Source organism: Podarcis cretensis (assembly GCF_951804945.1).
Source record: "Podarcis cretensis genome assembly, chromosome: 9".
Lineage (NCBI taxonomy): Eukaryota > Metazoa > Chordata > Lepidosauria > Squamata > Lacertidae > Podarcis > Podarcis cretensis.
The window spans coordinates 41548384-41569762 of NC_137178.1; the positions used below are offsets into that span (position 1 = coordinate 41548384).

The 21379-nt window shown below is 44.7% G+C and overlaps 1 protein-coding gene and 1 long non-coding RNA gene across 2 annotated transcripts in view; one reads left to right on the top strand and one right to left on the bottom strand.

Moving 5' to 3' along the window:
- Positions 1-1571: 1571 nt before the first annotated feature.
- LOC307224037 overlaps positions 1572-21379 on the top strand; it is a 93214-nt gene continuing 73406 nt past the window's right edge. Inside the window, exons 1-2 of the long non-coding RNA XR_013842385.1 lie at positions 1572-1997; positions 4046-4483. This is a non-coding gene — a long non-coding RNA (uncharacterized lncRNA). The remainder of the gene's footprint in view (positions 1998-4045; positions 4484-21379) is intronic.
- On the bottom strand, positions 8620-15663 carry SFRP2 (secreted frizzled related protein 2). The gene is made up of 3 exons (XM_079990570.1): positions 14900-15663; positions 12468-12548; positions 8620-10075 (listed from the first exon to the last, which is right to left on the bottom strand). Exons 1-3 carry the CDS (start codon positions 15396-15398, stop codon positions 9771-9773), a joined length of 885 nt encoding a protein of 294 aa, XP_079846696.1. The 5' UTR covers positions 15399-15663; the 3' UTR covers positions 8620-9770.

Genomic DNA, 21379 nt, shown 5'->3' on the forward strand with positions numbered 1-21379 from the left:
TGCCCACATTGTGCTTTATGCCTGACCTTTTTCTTGTAAAAGAAGAAGGGAAGGAGCAGTATTTTTGTGAACAAGTGATGACATCCCCAAAACCAGCCTGCACAGCTTTATGATAAAAGTGATGCTCACATCTACAGGATGTAACCATTGTAAGAGGAAAGCAAAAATCAATTTGTAAACAAACGAGCTGCTTAAGCGGCCTCTCTGTTTTTGCAGCCGTAGCTTAATTTAGCATTTCTGTTGCAATTGCAAATCTGTGCAAAAAGTAGAAATGCATCGCAAACTGTTTATTGCAGCAGCTATCACAGTCCTCCTGCATACCAGTACTTCAAGGGGAGGGGGGCGCTAACCTTTGGCTCTCCAGATGGTGTCAGACTCCCAACTCCCAACTCCCATCAGCCTCAGCCAGTATAGCCAGTGGTCGGGAATGCTGGGAGTTCTAGTTCAGCAACATCTGGAGGGCCACAGATTAGCTGCTTATTAAAGAAAAGCTATAATAAAAAGTATTTTTTAAAAACCTCCCCTAGACAGCAAACAGTAATAATGATGGCAATTATGCAGAGAAATCAACACCATAGGAAATGAGGCAGCAACTGTGACTGGTGTAAACATTTGGTGAAATTGTATCCTAATATATTGGACTCCTGGGGCCAAAATGATTGGTTGGCATGGCTCCACAGAAAACAATGGCGCTGACTGTAAATTTGGCTTTAAAGAGTCTTGTAAAGTCGGAGTCCCAACACCAACATAAGTCCCTAGCGAATCAGCCATGAACACACACACTGAGTAACTTTCTAAGGATTGTAAAAGTGTAAGCAGAATTTTCTTATGTGGTTTCAGTGTTAATTTGCTGTGAGTAATGTGGACAAGAATAGAATCAGAGAGTTGGAAAGCGCCTTCAAGATCATCCAGTCCAGTCTCCACACAAGAAACCCACAACATTCCTGAGAGGCGGCCATCTTGGCTCTGTTTAGAAACTTGTTTATTTAGGTCTCCACTTTTGTTCACTTGTGTGTTTATTATGAATTGGTTTCTCACCTGCTCTTCACCATAAGGGACCCAAAGCAGGCTTGTGTGAAGTGCTTCTCTAACTCTAACTCAGGTGTCAAAAACCAGGATGCATTAACCTATGACAGACTGACTTCATGAAAGTGTCAGATGTGCCTCTATTGGGAGGGAATTCCACAACTTGGCTTCTCGGCCTTATTCATAGAAGCCAACTCCTGGGGGCTGAGGTCCCTTTGTGTCCCCCCAAAAATGTATTTGAGGTCCCCCCCAAAAAATTGACAAGCATTGCCATCCAAATGGTGTTGCATGTGCCACGTCTTGCAATCAATTATGTGGGACAGGGCTTACCTTCCCCCCAATTTATATTCAAGTTGACACCCCTGCCCTTATTTATGTTCCATCTTAAGCACCAAGAGAGAGCCCTGATAGATCAATGGTCTAGCTAGTCCAGTATCCTATTTCCAAGGTTGCCAATCAGAAGCTACCAGGCTCACAAAGCAGGGCATGAGGACAGCAGCCCTTTCTCATCATTTGGTCCCCAGAAACTGATATGCAAGAACACAGTGCAAGGCATGGTCTCCATTTATTTCTCTTCTCTTTAAGCCAGGGCTGAAGAACATCTGGCCTGCGGGTCTCATCAAGTCTGCCAGTCTTGTCCATTTGGCATGCAAAGGTATTTTGGACAAGCAACACCCACCTCCACACCACGTCTAAATTGGTTTGTGATGTAAGTGGGATGTTAAACAATTTGGATGAGGAGATCTGGGATGTTTAGTAATTGCTGCAAGTTGCAGGTCATGTGCATATTGAAAAAGAGTCATAAGTTAAAAGCAACGTTGGATTTATCGACTAAATAATACAGAGGGCCTGATTGCTTACTGCAGCTTAAGAGCTGTGGTTTTGTTTACAACTCACCAAGCACGGATTTGGAACCAAGCAGTTCTCAGTGCAGCCTAGCAGAAAGCAGGATGTCTGTAAATAGGCATAAGGTAAGCTAAGTTTGTATTTTGGTTTTTTGCTGAAGGGAATTGTGCTGCGCTTTCTTTGATGAGGTAGGATGTGAAAAGACGTTGCATAAAGACCAGTGATGTTAGGCGGTGTCTTCAAAAAGCAGAACCAAAAAACAGCATTTGGTGGTTTACGTTTGGAGAAGCTCAGATTCTGAAAGATAGCTGTGTATTGGTTCACACATTGCTTTTGAATCGGGTAAAGGTAAAAGGACCCCAGACCATTAGGTCCAGTCGTGACCGACTCTGGGGTTACGGCGCTCATCTCGCTTTATTGGCCGAGGGAGCCGGCGTACAGCTTCCGGGTCATGTGGCCAGCATGACTAAGCCACTTCTGGTGAACCAGAGCAATGCACGGAAACGCTGTTTACCTTCCCGCCGGAGCGGTACCTATTTATCTACTTGCACTTGACGTGCTTTTGAACTGCTAGGTTGGCAGGCGCAGGGACCGGGCAACGGGAGCTCACCCCATCGTGGGGATTCAAACCGCCGACCTTCTGATCGGCAAGTCCTAGGCTCTGTGGTTTAACCCACAGCGCCACCTGCGTTCCATTTTTGAATTGGGCACATTCACATTAAAATATAAGCCAAACAGATGTTGCCCTCATCCATACTTGCTAAACTAGCAAGGCATGCTCCTGTTGAGTGTGATCAGTGGTTCGAAATATACCTGAGCAGCTGCAATATGTAAAATGGTAGGTTGCATACTGCTTAGGACCAGTCTAGGGGTGAGGTGGAAGGAGCCTGTAAATGTGTGCTCATAGAATCATAGAGTTGCAAAGGACCTTAACCTACTGGAGGATCTGCAGGCACCTAAAGATTTGGAGCTGATTCCATCCTGACAAGGGCCAGTTGGAAAACTAAGATCCAAACTATGTATGTGACTGTAACATACAAGTAAAGCGCATGCCTCCTCCCCCCCCCCCCAGAATTTTGGGAACTGTAGTTTGTTGTGGGTGTAGGGAATTGTAGCTCTGTGAGGGGTAAACTGCAGTTCCCAGGATTCTGTGGGGGAAGTTGTATGCTTTACATGTGCGGTGTGCAAAGATTACCATTTAGCATATCTGGGTTTTTGTTTTTAAATAGCAACCCCAAACAGGTTGCTATTTATCCCAAATAGGGGGATCAATGCAGTGCATCAAGATTGCAATGGGCACCTGCTGGCAAGGGAATTTTTCCTTCCAAACTGAATAGCAGCTTTTAGGAGGGTGGTTTTCATTGAGACTACAGCACTGGGTGTGTGTGTGTGTTTAGAATAACCCCCCCCTTCCCATGTGTGATGCAGTCCTCATCCCTATGGGGTTTCCCTATGGTTACTGTTTAAGTAACAACAACAAAATATTGTCTACTTGGCCCCAACATTAGAGGAACAAAATTAAGAATATTATTTGTCAAGGACCAAAAAATGGGTTTGGTAAATAGCTGGGAGTGCATTGGCAGTGGTGTAGCGTGGGTTGTCAGCACCTGGGGCAAGGCAAGTAATTTGCGCCCCCTAACCCTGGATTTGCGCCCCCTAACCCTAACCCCCAGATGTTGTGCCCGGTGCGGCCGGCACCCCCTGCACCCCCCACGCTACGCCACTGTGCATTGGTGTTTTGTATTTAAATCACAGTACTTCTGTGAAGCACCACAGGTTTCATACCAAACATATACAAACCTTGCCCATTAAGTCAGGTCTAGATCATCTATAGGCAGGCATTTGCAAAACAGAGAACAGATTTCTATCATGGTTTTGACTTTCACCCGTGAAGCAGTGTGTCAGCATGCTGTGCAATAAATTATCATTTTTAGGGAATATAAGTTTTCTTAGGGTTCAGATTTGTTACTATAATCTGCCTATATATTGTACATTACAATTGCTATTCTCCTTACTTGCTTTAGCCATGCGGCTTTCCCCACCAGAAAGTAGGAATTCAGCTCTTAGAGTGCCCCCTGCTGGATAATTTGCAGAACACATGCCCAGGGATTCTGAGCTTGAAACTTAAATGGAAAAACAATATTGCATATAACCCATACATTTTGCTTAACAGTTTGCATGGGGTGAAGCCTTTGCAGATGATCCAGGGTGGGTTCAGTCCGGAAGTCACAGTCCAGTGGAGTCCTCAAAGCAACCATTCAATGGTCCATCAAGGAAGAAAGATGAACAGATGTAGAGTCTCTGCCTTGCTGCCCTTTTTCTTGATTGATGCATCTGGGTTTGCTCCAGCCAAGCAGCTCTCCACTTGACGAGGCATGTGGTCCTCACCTGCCCTGAGCTCAGTCCAGCTGAGTGACCACAAACCTCCTCCCAGACCTAACAAGCCCCATGATCTCCACCTGGTCCACTAGTGAGCTGGGCTGTGTTTCCTTCCCTGCCTCAAACTCCTAGAATGAACCTCCTGCTGTTCCTGACACCTCAGAGCCCGCAGTGTCTGCAGAGATGGGACTACCTCTGGTTCGGATGAAGTGCCCCCTTCCCCTGATGTCCTGTGAGTACCTCCTAAGCCCCCAACCTCCCCTTCCCCATCTTCAGCCTGTCCTGATGTGTACTAATCAGAGCTATCCACCTCGCCGGGATCCTCTTCCCCTTTCTTGATTGGTTGCCAGTTTATGGCAGCCAGCAGACCTAGTACCTGAAGCCAGGTCCCTGTAGAACATGTCCAGTTTGTGTACATGACCAAGCCATGAATTGTGAAAGATGTGTGTATATATTTGAATATGCCCTTATGTGTTGCTTGGCTTTAATTGGACAGGGCAAGTGGTCACAGCTGGATTCAAGACACCATCATGGTGTGTGGCAGTGGCTGTATGAGTTTTCAATCTTTCTTTGTGGTGCAAGGAGCTCTTCTGAGAGGGGCAGAGGGAGGCAAGCAAGGTGGACATAGAGACTGGCCAGGACCCTTCCTTGTGTCCCTCACTCGTGGCTAGAGTATAGTTCTCCAAGTCTGTCCTTAGACCAAATGATGCCCTAGGAAAGGAGTCTCTTTGATTCTTCCTCCATTTTTAAAAAACGGAATATTTTTTTAGGCTAACTGGGAATACAAGTAACTCACAACTTAGGTGCATTCAGCTTTATGTGCTGGGCCATTTTTTATTTTGATTTAAAGGGGCGGGTGTCCAGAAAAAAAAGAGACTTTGGCAATCCCACCCAACATTGAACCTGATGTGTTTGGGCTTTACGTGATTTTGGCTTTACTTGCTATCCATGCATTGTAGCCCCTGCGCCAGCTGAGAGTCACCTGTACTTTATTTTGAATTTGTAATTCATTTCACAATTATGATTGACGGCTTATATGCATGATTCATCTCTGTCATGGTGTAAATTTGCATGTACTGATCTGATTGCTTAAATTTGCACCATATGTTTGAATGGACATTGGAGTTACACATTTTCCCCCATGAACAGTTTAAAAGCTGGCCACTGAAACAATTTGTTGTAGCTGTATAAAACTGCCCCTATATGCCCCAACTGGAATTGAACTATCAAAAATGGAAGAATGGCTACATACGTACCATAGGTTTACAGCTCTCAACTTCCCACCAAAGAAGCCTAAGAACCGTAGTTCGGTAAGCGTACTGGGAATTATAGTTCTGCGGTGGGTAAACTACAATTCCCAAGATTCTTGTCATGTGCTTTAAATGTGGTGTGTGTGTGTGTGCAGCCAAGTTACCTGTAGCTGGAGAGGGGGGGTGATACCCAGCATCAGTTATTGTCCCAAAGGACCCATGGAAATTAGTGGTTAATCTGAATATGATTCAGTTGGCTCAGTTTTTAAAGTGTCAGATTAGTTAATAACATCATTTGCAACTGTTGCTTGTCTTGCTCAAGCTAATAAGAGGAGTGAGATGGCCGCTCTCCCAAACTGTGATATCTATATGCGGTGTACAGCCACAGGAAACAGTTTCCCCCATTTTTATGTGTGCGTCATCTTTGTGACTTCAAAGAGCCAGGAGAAGCAGATGACTTCTGCATTAGTGTGTTTAGCAGTCCATTTACCTTCTAACCCTCATTGTTCCCATCCACAACCTAATAAGGGGAAAATGGCGGTGTAAATAAATAACAAAAAGAGAGGTTCCACAATCGGGCCTGTTGTGGTTGTAATGCTCCTTTGAAAGGAAGCTGTCTGGGGTGTGAATGGAGCAGCTCCTGGCAGGCAGGAGCAAGGGAATTAAATGACTTGGCATTGGGCAGTGGCAGCCAGCAGGGTGCATGTGGTCTGGTGAAGGGACAAATGATGGTTAATCTGGCCCCTTGAAGATCTAATTGAGAGGACATTGTTTAACTCTTTACCCGTAACTAAACTGAAACTTGAAAAGCCTTCGGACACATCTGGCTGCTACCACACTTCAAAAGCTTAATAGCTAAATAGTGGATCTAAGCGTCGGACAGAAAGCCAAGATTTGATGAAGTGAACACAATGCACTTTACCCTCATATGCAGATTAACCGTCTTGCAAGGCTATTATGTGCTGGAACTTCGGTGCTGCGTTTTGATATCGGCCGGTATTTTGCAAGATCGGCATCGCTGCAGGGTAATTGAGTTGTGTGGCCTGATGCTAATTGCCCACTTCTGGATTCTTCACTAGATTTGTGGATGGGAGAGAAAGCGTCCTCATGCAGGGCTTCGCATACTTTATTAAGGGTTCTGCCAGTTGTACTTTGGCCTTGCTCAGAACCTGTTTTGTCTGTGACACCCTGTGACCTGGAAATCACCCGTCGATTTAATGCTTTGTGTAGCTTTGTTTCTGGGTGCTCACTTCTGACAGGGTGGCGACCTAATCACCAGCTTCCCATGACCTAGTCACCGTATGAGATTTACTGGCTTGGAATCTAATTTCTTGGAAGCTGTACCCAAATAATGGGATATGCATGTGGCGGGGTATGCTCTGTGAAAAGAGTATCTACCTATTGGGCAAGGATTATATCTACTCGGAAGTTCCACTGGAAAGCCTATGGTTCTTAAATATTTAGTGCAATATTTTTAACCATTTTACATATTTATATATTTAAACATCTCTGGAGACATTTTAAATAAACTTTTAAATAATGGCTTAAACAAAGCTCATACCTTATGAAATGAGGTTAAGTAGTGTGTGTTGCAATTAACCTTACTCCAAAACAAAAAAAGGATCCACATGCAGTGTTTCATAGGTTCACAGCAAAGCAGGGCATATTAATTTAGGCTTAAAGGGAAGGTGGCTAACCTGTATTTAAAGTCAAGAGAAAAACTTTTGTTGCCATGTAAACCACAACTATAACTGTGCTGGAAACCAATATTCTTTTTAAAGCGTCAATGAATGAAAAGAACAGTGTACAATCAATAGAATAAAGTGTATCATTGTGGAACAAGGGACAGTCTCCTCAAAAGCTTGTTATATTCTGTTTTGGGGGGAAGAAATTAAAACGGGGTCGAGAAGACCTTTGGCCCTGGACTCCTCTAGCTCCTATCAGCCCCAGCCAGCACTGCCTGGGATAGCTCAGTTAGTAGAGCATGAGACTCTTAATCTCAGGGTGTTGGGTTTGAGCCCCGCATTGGGCAAAAGACTCCTGCATTGCATTGCAGGGGGTTGGACTAGATGACTGCCAAGGTCCCTTCCAACTTTACAATTCGGTGATCTCTAGGAATGGCCAGGGATAACAAGAGTTGTGATCCAACATTTGGAGGGCTGTGTAAGATTATTGAACTGCGGGTGTTTTGTTCTATTAGCATTCTGTAATGGCAAGGCATGATTGTTGCGTACACTGATAGCTGCTATATGCAGTGTTTCTCTGTGTTGAGCTGTGGTACCCAATCGAAAAGCTGAGCTGTGTGTGTACTCAGACCCCTGACATCATTTATTCTCTGTTGAGGGGACAACCCAATCTACCCTTTTGTTTCAGCCCTGGATCTTCATCACAGAATAACTTTGGGACACTTATTTCTTCCCAATGGATTGAGCCAACATTTTGTAGTATGTGTGTGATGTTGAAAGGGATTGATGAGAGCTTGGTATATGTGTATGACCTTGATGAGAACCTCATCCATGTGTACTTTACCAAACAAGAGCTGTTCCAAGTTTCTGAAGATGTTTACACGGAGAGTGCAAAAAGATTTGTGAATACATGACTCATGCATAATCTTTGTCAGCTCTTTCTTGCGGTCCTGAAGATCGTTCAGAGTTTTGGCTGTCCTAGGTTGAATAGTGCTAGAAGTCAAAAAGAATTTCAGCAGTAAAGAAATGGCCAGGGAATCATTCAGTGTATGTTTGAGGAACGTGCATGGAGTAGCTCAAACCAAACAATTTCATCTGCATCTTTTAAAAGCATTCTATCCTGGACACCTGCAAATGCTACTTCAGTAAGAGAAGCCGGTGAAGTTTAATTTACACGGTTACCACATTACCCACCTTAATGTATTTGGGGGCCATGCTGTGGTCAGATCTAAACAGGATGCATATATTACATCTAAGGACAGAAACGTGTATAATATGGCAGGCTTTCATGGGCCAATGTTGGTGGGACAGAGGATAAATAAAAAGTTCCGGTTGTATGACAAGTAAAATAAAACTAGCTAGATAGTATGGAGGTAAGACTTATTGTTCACAGCCTCATTTGATCCCCCAAAGAACAAAGACAAAGGGTAAACTATGATGTAAAGTTTATATACAAGAATATAAGGTTTATCTGGAATATTTACAAGGTTTGTTAAAGTAATATTTTACAACTCTTTCAGAATAACCACTACTTATATTACAGTTAGACTAAGGAAAGGTTTAATTTGTGAAGGCAGTAGTACCAAAATAGCACAAAAAGAAACCTTCCTAAAATGTGCATTGAGTCAGTTTAAAACTGTTAACAGGTTTGTATAAAATACTGTGTGCAAATGGTTAATATGCCTTTATTAACGCAGTTCCTGCATAAGTAGCACATGTGACAATCATACTTTCCCTATAGTGAATAAAAATAGGGGACATGTTTATCTTGGGTAAAATGTGGTCCAATATTCAAGGTCAAAATGAAACAGAATGCCCACAATTCAACACGGATTTATAGTGCAATCCTAGGCGTGTTTACAGAAGTAAGCCCCACTAATTACAAACTCCAGGATTGAAACTTTAAGCTATGCGCAAGCCCACCGAACTCAGAGGACTTAAAGCAATCATTTTAACTCTGTGTTGAATTGTAGCCCCAAATGGAAAAGTGTCTAAGTGGCATTCCTAGCTCTCCTCTGCCTCAGAAAGTGACTTGACATCGTTGTCAGATTCCCTTTCAAATAGACCAGAAAGTAGCCATATCTGGGCTTTACTATCTTCTGAAGATCTATCACAAGAAAGGGCAACATCATTTCATGGAGCCCTTTTTGCACCGCATCAAAACTGAACCTGACCAACTGGACTTGATGATTAACAAAACTAACGTGTAATATAACCTATACAGAAATGTTAGCCGCATTGAAGGACTGTTCAAAATGGAAAAAACCAAAACAAAAGATTAAAAAAATTAAAGTCACATTTTGCACCGATGCAAATAGCTAGCTCTAAGCAAGATACTTTAATACAATCATAAAAAGTATTCATGTTTCTGTTTTTTTTTTGTAATGAGAGTTTTACTATATGTACAAAATTGGGGAGAGGAGGTTCCCCTTTCCTCTCCCTTCTTCCCCACCCCAAAGAAAGAAAGAAACGACGTTTCGTCTCCCACCCACGCCTGCTGTGCTTTGCAGTGGAAGCCAGGAGGTGCAAGGCGCTTGGAAGAACTTGAGGCTGGTGACTAGGCAGGGCCAAACGTGGCAAGCAATTAGCACTGCAGTTTGCGAATGCTGCGCGAGAACCTCTTGAATGCTCGCTGACCTTTTTGCCATCGCTTGACGGAGGTGATCACCAGCTCGCCAGCCATCCGCTGTCCCATCACTAAGTAGGGTGCGTTTATATCGTTCATCTCGTCGCAGGTACACTGCAGGCCACCTTTGAGCCAAAGCACCGTTTTCTTCAGATCCCTTTCTGTCACCCCATTCAGCTTGTAGATGGTTTTGCTCTTTGTTTCCGGAGTGATCTTGGTGTCCCCATTGATGTAGGCGATCTCCTTCACTTTTATCTTCAGGGCTAATAGGGATAACGGGGAGCGGGGAGGGGGGCACGTTGAAAGGAAGAAAGAGAGCGAGAGAGCGAGGTTTTTCCCATTAGTGCAGATAAAGAGAACCTGGGGAGGGAGGTCTTCTATTGCTAATTAAACTGTCAGGGGCTGACAGAACGGACAGCAGGTGGCTCCATTTCTAAAGCCACCAAGGGCATGCAAGTCATTTCAGTTTGAATCAACCTTGGGGTGTGTTTCTTTCTTTCTCTTTTAAACAAAACTTTTCTAAGTGGGCCTTTTTTCTCCAGCTTTTCTCTCTCTCTCTTTCTCTCTCGTTTGCAAACACAGGAGGAGGGGGTGGGGAAACCAAGCCCCCCATTTTTGTACATTAATTATGCATTAAGGTTTCAACTTGGCACAATGTCTTCTCACCAAAGCTGCTTGGGTGTGTGGGGGGAGAGGCCTACGATTCGTAGGGAATCTGATCGCGACTGTTGCGGAGATCTCGAGGCTTAATTTACGAGGTTAGAAAGATTCTTAGGTAAACCTGTAAGGAACCGACATTGCTTGCGTACTGTATGCAAAAGAACAGGCCAAGAGAAGGAAGAGAATTGGTTTAACAGCTGCATTTGATTTGGAAAAATAACTGGAAGGAGGCGGGAGGAACACAAGGCTCATTAAGAAACCTACACAGCATGCTTCACACACAGACAAAAAAAGCCACCAAGAAAATGTTTATCTGAATATCTCATACTGGATGTGCCACATGAAAACTTAAAAGACTAGTTACACAAGCAGTAAGTCATTGTCTTTGCAATTCCCTTCTGATAAGAAGATTATCCCTGTAAATTCCACCACAAATACTTTCCCAGCTCTAATCTGATAAAATTATAGCATGTGTTTATAATAATAAACTTTATTTCTATGCCAACTATTTTCTCACACGTTATCTGCCTCACTCAAGAGGCCTTTCCAATTACCAGCCCAGAAATGTTTATGTCTTATAAGGATATGCCACCCATCTCACCTCAGTACTGCCATTCTCAATCTGCTTCCACCAAAGCAGTTCATGGCATGCTGGGTTTTCTGAAGAAACTTTAAAAAAAGAACAACTCTGGAATGCAAAGGCTTTGCCATGACTCTTGGGGATGGACGTTAAGATCTGTAAAGCACTTTGCATGTCAGAAATGCCATAAAGACCAGGTGGTTTGGAAACAAATGAGGACGAACCTCAGCCCCCTCTCACATCTTTTCAGCTTTCTCACCGCCCAATAATCCAAGTCAGGAGGAATCCCTTTCTGACTTCGTTCCCATCAGACTGGGTGCTCAGCATTCCCTCCCTCCCTCTCCATGAGAAGATGGGAACTGGAGAGGATAAAGCCTGAAGCTCTCAGATTCACAGCAGGACAGGAGTTCAGCCTCCCCTCCCATTCACTGCCCTCCCCCTGCAGAAGGATCAGAAGGGAAACAGAATGGAGCCAAGGTCCTCAGCACAGCTCTGCTGCCTGGGTGTACTTTGAAAGGCTCCCAGTTGCATCCATCCATGAGCATCGGTGTAGCACACAAGCAACGGTCAGCAAAGTGTATGCGGAATATACTTTAAAATTTTATGTTGCCTTTGGTACACATGGTAGAGAATGCCATGCATATCTACAGAAGATGCTATGATGCTCCAGCATTACTGCAGATGATTGTAAAAATTCACAAATATTTTTTGTGTTTAGAAAAGTTGCTGCGATCTGTCATATTCAACGATGACCAGGCTATGGGGCCTAGGGTGTGACTATACAGATGAAGATGCAGCAATAGTACGACAAAGGTAGAAGCCACGGAAAATCAATCTGATCTCTATTGACTGCCATGGGACAAAGAATATTATGCAAAATGTAAAAGGAGTGGAGGAGGAGGAGCTTCTACCTTAATAGGGGCCCCACTACTTTCTCCCACATAAGAGAATGTCTGCCAGTTGCTCCTATGAAAGGAAGGAGGAAAATGAGGGACATGGTAGGGATAGATCTATCCACTGCTGCTGATGCGGAATGCTTGACTGCTACCAATAGGGACCTCACGCAGTTTGTCTTCCTCCATAGCTTTCAATAACAGATGCTGACACTACAAAGGTACTATAAGCCACACTGACATTTACCTTGTTTATAAGAAGTGAAACTTATTTGCCATGTTTATTCAGAGGCAGAACTCTGAACAACTTGGAAGCTTGCTATCCTATTGCACTTATCCTAACCGGCTTTGATTATCCCATTGCTAATACCAATGCCTGAATCTACTTGATTCTGAAGAAAGCTAAATGCCGGTTCTGTATGTGTCTTGCAAAACTGCTTGGTTATCATGGCAGACAGTACGACAACTCTTCCCCATTTTTAATTAGAGTGACTTTAAACAACAACAACAACAACAACTTACCAAAGTCATTTTTGCAGAGGTTTTCCACAATCTCATTGTCATCCTCATTCTTGCTTTTGCAGGCATCACAAACTTTTGGTGCTAGAATGAAATATATTTAAAGAAAGAAAAGAAATCTTCAGCAGAGATGTTCAAAAGAGAACAGCAGGTGGCGTTTGGAAACAAAGTATACTCCTTATATATCTATATATACAGCTGTGGCCGCCAGATTCTGCCTTATTCTTGAACCAGTTCCATAAATCAGCTCCCAAACCCATAAAGTTGTGATCCAGCGCTGAATATCTGGCAAGTAAGCCACACTGAACACAGTGGGACTTACTTCCAAGCAAAGCAATACATAGGATTGCTCTGCACATCAGCTGCGTTGAACCAACTTTAAGGCAAGAGGGAAGACCCTGTGAAATACAAAGGAAAAAACAGCAGAAAGCAAGATGTATAGCCCTCAATGCCTTCGTCAGAAGCTACAGGGACAGCTTATAGTGTATTCTGAGCTTAAAAGTAAAAGCATTTTGTTTTAGTTTAGAAATAATAATAGCTGAAAGAAAACTAAACAGTCATGCTAAAGAAATATCTTGCAAATTCAGTGGGAAGGCTCAATGGGATATTGAAAAGGCAATGGATGTGAAGGAGATTAAAGCTTTCTCTCTCCCCCCCCCAACCATCCTTAGGCTCTCCCAGGAGGAAAAGAAATCAATGCCTTGATGGGGGGCATTGAGTGGAGGAAAGGAGAGTGACAATACAATACACAAGGTTTCCCTGATGGGTTTGCTTCAGAAATCTGCCCTCTTCTTTTCTCTCCTTTATTTAAAAACTTGGGAAAGTGTCACCCTCCCCCCTTTCCCCCCACCTAGCTAATTAAAACCATCTAAACTGTGGCTGAAAGCATTTGATTTATTTATTTAAAATGAGAAGACATGACTTTGACACTCTTTGCATTTGATTCCTTTATCAACAAGTTTATTTAGTATGTTCCCTCTCCATATTCTTATCAGTAGGGGTGGGTGAGAGAACAAAATGCAAACCTCCACAACAGTTTGAAACAATGCTAGCCAGTTTAAATAGGACAACCTGAGCAGCAGGACATCCAGCTAAGTCATATTTAGATGAGACTCATTGCAATCAATAAGTTTACTTAAGCCTGTTTCAATGGGTTTGCTCTGAGCATGGGCTAATAGGTTGAATATGATGTTTGATATTACAGTTACAGAGTACTGTGACTAATGCAACTTGTGAGTAAGCCCACTCATTAAATGAAATTTACTTCCATGCGAACATGGACTGGACTACTAAGAGTGCACTGAAGTTCATCAGGTCTAAGACTGTAATCCTATAAGCATGCTTACTATGCGATTTATGGGACTTTCTCTGAAGGAACAAATCTGCAGTTGTACATTTGAAAAAACCTGTTTGCACCCTGACAATTACACACTAAGCATACTATAAGCTTAACAGTGGAATTCTATACCCACTTACCTGGGAGCAAGCCCCACTGAACTCAAAGTCATTTATTTCTGAGTATACATATTTAAGATCCCACTGTAAGTCTCAATGAATTCAGCTTGGCTTCATTCTTATTAACTGTGCTTAGGACTGCACTGAGCATTTCAGACCTTGGAAAATTGTAAACCTGTGGCGTTTGCTTTGTTAAACTGTAGTTTTCTGGAGTAAGGGGCATTCACTGAATCATTGTTTGGTGCTGTGATTGTCTGAAAACATCTGAGGTTCTGGAGTGATCAAAGCATATCTATAGTAGAACCCTGGATGTTGAAAAGTAACAGAGTTCCATTGTGCTATAGGAGGCTCTGATTCTTCCCTTCCAAAAAAGATGCCATTTATTAAAGCTGAGATATTTGATAAGAAGAGGGCTTTTATTATGTGGCTTTGCTACTTTTGATACCTTCTTCCTTAAAAAAAAAAGGGAGGGCAAGCAATTCACCCCTAAACATTCTTATCCATCCAGGGGAGTCTACTGACATCAATGGCACTTACTTTGGGGTAATCCTCAGGTTGGCAGCTTAAGTCTGCAATCTGATTCATGCTCACCTGGGCGAAAACCCAAGTCAACGCACTGCAATTTGTCCCCAAGTAAGTCAGGCTGCTTGGTTGCAGTCCCTGGGCACATTCACTTCGGAGTAATACCACTGAACTCAACGGAATTACTTCCAATTATGCACTTCAAGGGGTAGCCAATCCTTCCCTCCCAGAGAGACTTTCGAAGCATTCCTCTGCACGGTTATTCACTCAGTAAGTCCCCCTGCTTTCAGTGGCGCTTATCCCCTAGGAAATGTGACGAGGAGCCCATTGGAAATGCCCACGATCGCCGTTGGTAATCTGCTTCCCGCAGGCGTGCCTAGTGCGCGCTCCCCATCGCGCAAGCTCCGTTCTTGCGCTCGCCCTGCTCGCAATGCTGGTGCCCGCAGGCGCCCTCTTACCTTCCCTGGGAGTCGGCAGGACGTGCTCGCTGCTGGCCGGCGGGATGCACAGGTCGTTGTCCTGCGGGAAGCGGCTACAGTCCAGCATGTCCGGCCACGGGAAGCCGAAGGCGGACATGACGGGCGCGCAGCTGTCCTTGACTTGCTCGCACAGCGAGTGGCAGGGCTGGATGGTCTCGTCCAGGTCGTCGATGCAGACGGGCGCGAAGAGCGAGCAGAGGAACTTGCGCGTGTCCGGGTGGCACTGCTTTTGCACCAGCGGGATCCAGGCGCCCGCTTGCTCCAGCACCTCCTGCATGGTCTCGTGGCCCAGCAGGTTGGGCAGCCGCATGTTGGGGTACTCGATGCCGCGGCACAGCTGCAGCGACGTCGGGATGGGCTTGCAGTTGGAGCGCTTGTAGGAGAACTCGGGCTGCCCGAACAGGAAGAGACCCCGCGCCGAGCCGATGCAAGGCGTGGCGAGCGCCAGCAGGCACAGGAAAAGGGCGCGACGCTGCATCGCGGGTCCGGGGAGAGGAATCTGGAGGCTGCAGGGGTGGGCCTGCTTTCAAAAGGGTCCGCTCTGCTGGGGATCCAGGAGGCTGGGGCGGGGCGGGTATCCGAAGGCTGCAAAAAGGCAGAAAGAGAGAAAGAGAGAGGGGTGCAGAGGAGGGAAGAGCGCGCGCGCAAAGCTCAGCTTCCCGCAGGCTGCATGCAGCTTTTGCAAAGCGCTCCTTGCCCGCGCCGACGGCCACACTGACCCCAGACGCGAAGCGCAGCGGAGCTTTCTGGCAGTTTTCTTATGCAAATCGAGAGGGGCCCGTTGGGCGGAGCCGTCTGACAATCTGCCGGCAGGGATTGGCCGCGACTAGCTGGGGGGGTCGTTCCCCCCCATGGTCTCTCCCCTCGTGGTTGGTCTTTCTGGCGAGAAAACTCGCAGAAAATGTTTCGGGACGTGCGTGCGTGTGTTTAAACTAAGGCGAGCTGAACTGGTTTCATGAGGCGGAATGGCAAATGCACTTCCCAAGATAAACTGTTTCAGTGGAAAACCTGAAAAGTTTATTTTTTAAAAACAACCACCACCACCACCGTTACCTAAAAGTAATTTGCAGTATCTGAATGACCTGCTTCCATTATTCACCCACTATCTGGAAGGAACCTAAATTGGAGACTGTTATTACTACATCCTAGAGCAGCACATTCTGCAGTTTAACTATGTGGCCTGTGGAGAAGTATCTCTTTTTGTCTGCCCAGAATCCTCCAATATTTAACTTCATGGGATGACTTGGTTTCTAGTATTACTAGAAAGGCAGAAAAGCACATTCCCCCACTTTTCCCACACCATGACATAAAGGTGTTTTCCTTTCCAGCAGATTTTTATATTTCTCCCAAACTCTGCAGGTTCTTCCTAAGGATATGATTCATAAAACTTTTATAAATTTCCGCCTTCCCATACCAAAGGCATGCATGTGTAGCTTGAGTTTTTTACATTTGATTAGTGCATGCATAAACACTTGTGGTCTAACCACAGAGCCTAGGGCTTGCCGATCAGAAGGTCGGCAGTTCGAATCCCCGTGACGGGGTGAGCTCCCATTGTTTGGTCCCTGCTCGTGCCAACCTAGCAGTTCGAAAGCACGTCAAAGTGTAAGTAGATAAATAGGTACCGCTCTGGCGGGAAGGTAAACGGTGTTTCTGTGCACTGCTCTGGTTCGCCAGAAGCAGCTTAGTCATGCAACCAAAAATGAAATCTGTTCTTAAATAAAACACATCTAAGCTACAAACGGGAAGTGGGTGGCGCTGTGGGTTAAACCACAGAGCCTAGGACTTGCTGATCAGAAGGTCGGCAGTTCAAATCCCTGTGATGGGGTGAGCTCCCGTTGTTCCGTCCCTGCTCCTGCCAACCTAGCAGTTTGAAAGCACATCAAAGTGCAAATAGATTAACAGGTCTCTGGCGGGAAGGTAAACAGCGTTTCCGTGTGCTACTTTGGTTTTCCAGAAGTGGCAAACCAAACCATGCTGGCCACATGACCCGGAAGCTGAACGCCGGCTCCCTCGGCTAATAAAGCGAGATGAGCACCGCAACCCCAGAGTCGGCCACGACTGGACCTAATGGTCAGGGGTCCCTTTACCTTTACCTAAGCAGCAAACAAGTTGCCAGATCAATTTTGCATCTTTCTTTCTCTCTTTCTGTTTCCTGCTATATCTCTCCGGTTCTCTTTTTCTCACAACAATGAAGATAAGAAATTCCTTGTTAAGAAATAGACAAAGCTAAGGGTTAAGTTGGGGGCACCTGCCCTTTAACATATTTGCCCCTTTGCAGAGATACCAAGGAGGGTTTGATATCAAATGACATTTTCTAGTAAAGGGATTTCACTAGTTCTGCTTTATTAGGATGGCTTCAAGATTTCTTTTTTCTTGCTTCCACGAAATGATTCTAAGAATAGGATTAGATTTTGCACAAGGCTCCAGTTTCCCTTTTTAAAACTGGTATTGCGTTTCAGCCTTTCTAAGTGAAATTGTGTTTCAGGACCATCAATTTTAAAGAATAGGACAGGAGCAATAGCACACCAGTATATAAAGCTTTTCTAAAAGGTAGCTTAGCTTTAGACCAGAAGGACCATTCATATTGCTCAAAGGTTCCTGTGTACGCAGATGAGGACACTGTGTTTGGTACTATGCAGAATGTTTGCAAATAAATGTGCTGTTATATATGTCTGACTTTTAGTGGTGGGCTCATACAAAATAACTAACATATGCAAAAGGCATAATGCCAGCTCCCACAGGTCATGGAGCTGGCATTACAAATACCCTTATTCTGTTCCAGCTGTGATTAGTGCTGTAATAGGACAGCATGACCCACGAACTGGCTTTTGGGGAATAGGCTGCACAGACTGCATCCAAGGGCTGCCTTCCCCTAGCCCAGCCTGTGGTCCATAATGTCATCTCTTCTAGGACCCCCCTCCCATCTCTACCTCACTATTGCACATGAGAAAGGGAACTGGTGACAGCAGTTCTGTGAGGTAATAAATGTTTTATATTGCCCATGAAACATATTTCTAAAGCCAAATATGAACACCCCTCACCCCCAAATACATGTGAGCTCCTTACCTTACAGAATTGTCACCACATTCCTGTATACAATGGCACCTTGATTGTCAAACTTAATCCGTTCTGGGAGTCCATTCGACTCCTTGAACCATTTGAAAACCAAGAAGCGACTTCTGATTGGCTGCAGGAGCTTTCTGCACTCAAGCAGAAGCCACGGAAGCCGCGTCAGAAGTTCGGCTTCCAAAAAACGTTCGCAAACGGAACACTTACTTTTAGGTTTGTGGCATTCAGGAGCCGATTTGTTCGGGAGCCAAGCCGTTCAACAACCAAGGTACCATTGTACTATGGAGTATCACATAATAGATTATCATAGAGTAGACAAAAGAGAGTGGACCAACAACCTGGATGGCTTTCAAAGAGGATTATATAAATTCATGGAGGATAAGTCTATTGATGGCTACTTGCCATGATGGCTATGCTACGTCTTCATAGTCAGAGACAGTAATACTTCTGAATACCAGTTCTTAAAAACTGCCAGAGGGGAGAATGTTGTGGCATTTGGGTCCTGCTAGTGGGTTTCCCACAGGCATCTGGTTGAAACCTGTGAAAACAGGCTGCTGGACTAGTTGGGCCATTGGCCTGATCCAGCCGCCCTTCTTGTGTTCTTATGCTCAGATCCACACCATACATTAAAAGCACATTCAACGCACATGGCTTTCCCCAAAGTATCCTGGGAAGCTTGTTAAGGGTGTTGGAAACTGGAAACTCTGTTGGGGGGGGGGCAGCAGCGTGGGACCACAGGATTGGGCTGAGAGCCCAGAGAGCAGCAACATGGATGCCACAGGTATCCATATTGTAGGACAAGATGGAAAGGGCTTGTGAAGAGAAGGGAGGTCTCTGCCAAGTGATTCCTTCCCCAGCAAGTCCTTCCTGTCTTCCTTCTCCTCCGTGGCTTGACCCAGCTCTCCTCTCCTTCTGCTCCACGCGCTCACTCTAATAAAGAGCCATCGTTTCACGCTTAATTGGGAATGAAACTAATGAGATATTTATGGCCCTTGGCTGCATTTTCCCACGTACTGAATATGCTAGAGGACACTCCATCCTCAAGAGCCCTTCTTGGCTTGGCCAAAGGAGCTCTGGGAGGCCCTAACCCCTATGAAGCACAGCAAGGCATTGCTCCTATGGTTTGCCTAGTGCTGACTTTTAGAGGATAACAAGCAACCAGTTTGTCTGCATTCCCCTTTCTGTTAGGAGGATCTTTTCCTCACATGATTCTCATTAGATGCTCCATAATGCCTTGGATTCCTTGACAGAAAAAAGTTGGGATATAAATGTAATAAATAATGTTGTTGTTGTTTAGTCATTTAGTCGTGTCCGACTCTTCGTGACCCCATGGACCAGAGAACGCCAGGCACTCCTGTCCTCCACTGCCCCCCGCAGCTTGGTCAGACTCATGCTGGTAACCTCGAAAACACTATCCAACCATCTCATCCTCTGTCGCCCCCTTCTCCTTGTGCCCTCCATCTTTCCCAACATCAGGGTCTTCTCCAGGGAGTCTTCTCTTCTCATGAGGTGGCCAAAGTACTGGAGCCTCAGCTTCACAATCTGTCCTTCCAGTGAGCACTCAGGGCTGATTTCCTTCAGAATGGAGAGGTTTGATCTTCTTGCAGTCCATGGGACTCTCAAGAGTCTCCTCCAGCACCATAATTCAAAAGCATCAATTCTTCGGCGATCAGCCTTCTTTATGGTCCAGCTCTCACTTCCATACATCACTACTGGGAAAACCATAGCTTTAACTATACGGACCTTTGTTGGCAAGGTGATGTCTCTACTTCTCAAGATGCTGTCTAGGCCTGTCATTGCCCTTCTCCCAAGAAGCAGGCGTCACCATATTGCTCGCCCAATCATCAAATCATATATTTAGCTTGCAATCATTGGACTAAGTCCCATTGAGTTCAATCAACGTGGCTTTGTACTCTTTGTGAAGGGTTGCAGCTGTTGGAGACATTAATCCAAAATCCAGAGAAGAGTAGAATATTTATTAGGGCCAATCAATAGTGAGCAAGTCTTCAAGTTCTCCAGAACTCCTCATCAGGCTAGGATGTGGGGAGAGAGAAACAGATGGCTTGGTACTATTTTGTGACATTTTGGTACAATTTTCCGAAGCACCCTACTGTTGACTTTGGAATGTTTCACTATGAACCAACACAACTGTCTGTTGTTTTGGGTTTGTCAAGCATGGTATATGAATATGATACTTAGTTGCCTGACTGAATAAAAATGCGAGTTACCTGGTCTTAATTTAACCTAAGGTTGCCATCATAGCTCTCTTTAAAAACCAAGATGTGTTCTGACCATCCTTCAACATGCTCCTGTATGGACAGGGTAACAATGCAATGTGTGAACCAGACAATCGTGGATACAGCCTGCAGCAATTTTAAACACTGAGCAGCACCAGGAAGCTATAGCAACCTGGCTGATGCATTTCAGTCTCTGGTAAGCATAGGACTTCCAGCCAGCCTATGGTGAGATAAGTAGGAAAGGGAAGTGTTGGTAGTTATTCACAGATCAGTTGGAGCTGAGCACAAAAATGTGGTTCTGCAGCATAATGTTGCATTTTTTGTGTGTGCTTGCTTTTCTTTGACTGGTGATTTAAGATCTGGGTAGGCTTGCATTTAAGCACACTTTGATGCAATGATTGTTTCCTGCTTCTTGAGAGCAAAACATTACAGGCCTTTTCTCAGCAGTTACTTTTACGTAGAAGGCAATGACTTGACCATAGACTTCCTAAATGTAAGCAAACCAGTTTGCAGCTTCTGCTATAGCCATCATTGTCCAAAGTGCTGATATTTACAAGGCTGCTGATTTCTTCATTCAAGAGTCAGATTCTTACATTCAGTTCTGTTGCATTTACCCTTTCACCTCCCTCCCATAATTTCCACGCTCCCTCTGCTTCTGAAGAACCAGTAATTTATTGCTCCAGTGATCTGTTGTGACCCCATGAGGTCCCTTTAAACAGAGACTCTCTCTAATTGCACACAGTCCAAACTGCTGAATGAAAATGTGCACAAATGAGGCTTAGAAACCGCTGGAGTGTCTGCAAGGTCCCCTCTCCATTGTCTGGAAGCCATGGGGAATAGGGGTCACTGGCTTAGTTGGTTTTCCACCCTAGTGGAAATTTATTGCTATCAGATAAGAAAGCAAAGTCAATACAGAAAGGGCCAGTAGCAGCAGAGGCAAAGGACAGAATTAGGTTTTTTTCAATGGAAAGCTGCATTGAAAAAAGAAATACACACACAGGAAAACACACAAGTTTTCTGTTTGGGCTTCTTGAACAAACTATGATTGTGTAAGTGCCTTTCACTGGAATCCACTCAACAATTTCAAATGAGACTTTCTTGGATATTTTAGAACATGAGCAAGCACTCGCAGGCTGGGTATTTCCATGTGAGT

Coding starts and splice junctions, on each gene's coding strand:
- SFRP2 (XM_079990570.1), bottom strand. CDS start 15,398: ATGCAGCGTCGCGCCCTTTTCCTGTGCCTGCTGGCGCTCGCCACGCCT. Junction 12,549..14,899: donor CCTGCCGACTCCCAGGGAAG/GTAAGAGGGCGC, acceptor ATTTCATTCTAG/CACCAAAAGTTTGTGATGCC. Junction 10,076..12,467: donor CCTCTGCAAAAATGACTTTG/GTAAGTTGTTGT, acceptor TATCCCTATTAG/CCCTGAAGATAAAAGTGAAG.